This window comes from Mastomys coucha, unplaced genomic scaffold, assembly GCF_008632895.1.
Source record: "Mastomys coucha isolate ucsf_1 unplaced genomic scaffold, UCSF_Mcou_1 pScaffold20, whole genome shotgun sequence".
Lineage (NCBI taxonomy): Eukaryota > Metazoa > Chordata > Mammalia > Rodentia > Muridae > Mastomys > Mastomys coucha.
The window spans coordinates 137,052,818-137,053,053 of NW_022196903.1; the positions used below are offsets into that span (position 1 = coordinate 137,052,818).

The 236-nt window shown below is 39.0% G+C and overlaps 1 protein-coding gene across 4 annotated transcripts in view; it reads right to left on the reverse strand.

Moving 5' to 3' along the window:
- C2cd5 (C2 calcium dependent domain containing 5) overlaps positions 1 to 236 on the reverse strand; it is a 107,932-nt gene that overhangs the window by 89,876 nt on the left and 17,820 nt on the right. For all 4 annotated transcript variants that reach the window (XM_031383830.1, XM_031383826.1, XM_031383831.1 and 1 more), the window contains one exon: positions 166 to 236. Coding sequence is in view for 2 of the 4 variants with exons in the window: in XM_031383831.1 (XP_031239691.1) it covers positions 166 to 236 (71 nt within the window). In the remaining 2 variants the exon portion in view is untranslated. The remainder of the gene's footprint in view (positions 1 to 165) is intronic.

Sequence of the window (236 nt, forward strand, 5' to 3'; positions counted from 1 at the left end):
GTATACTTTAACTATGATGTAGTGCTTCAAAGCCAATACTCCCAAATGAACAGAGGAGGAAATATTCCCAGGCATAAAAACTAGCATACTTAAAGGAGAATGTGCTCTTTATCATTCTCAGGAAAAAGGGTCACACTCAAACCAAAGAGTTTCTCAACAGCTTACCTCAAATTTAAACCACTCCGAGTTCCACTGAGGATTGAGTGACTTGAGATACACATCTGTCTTAAAGGTGG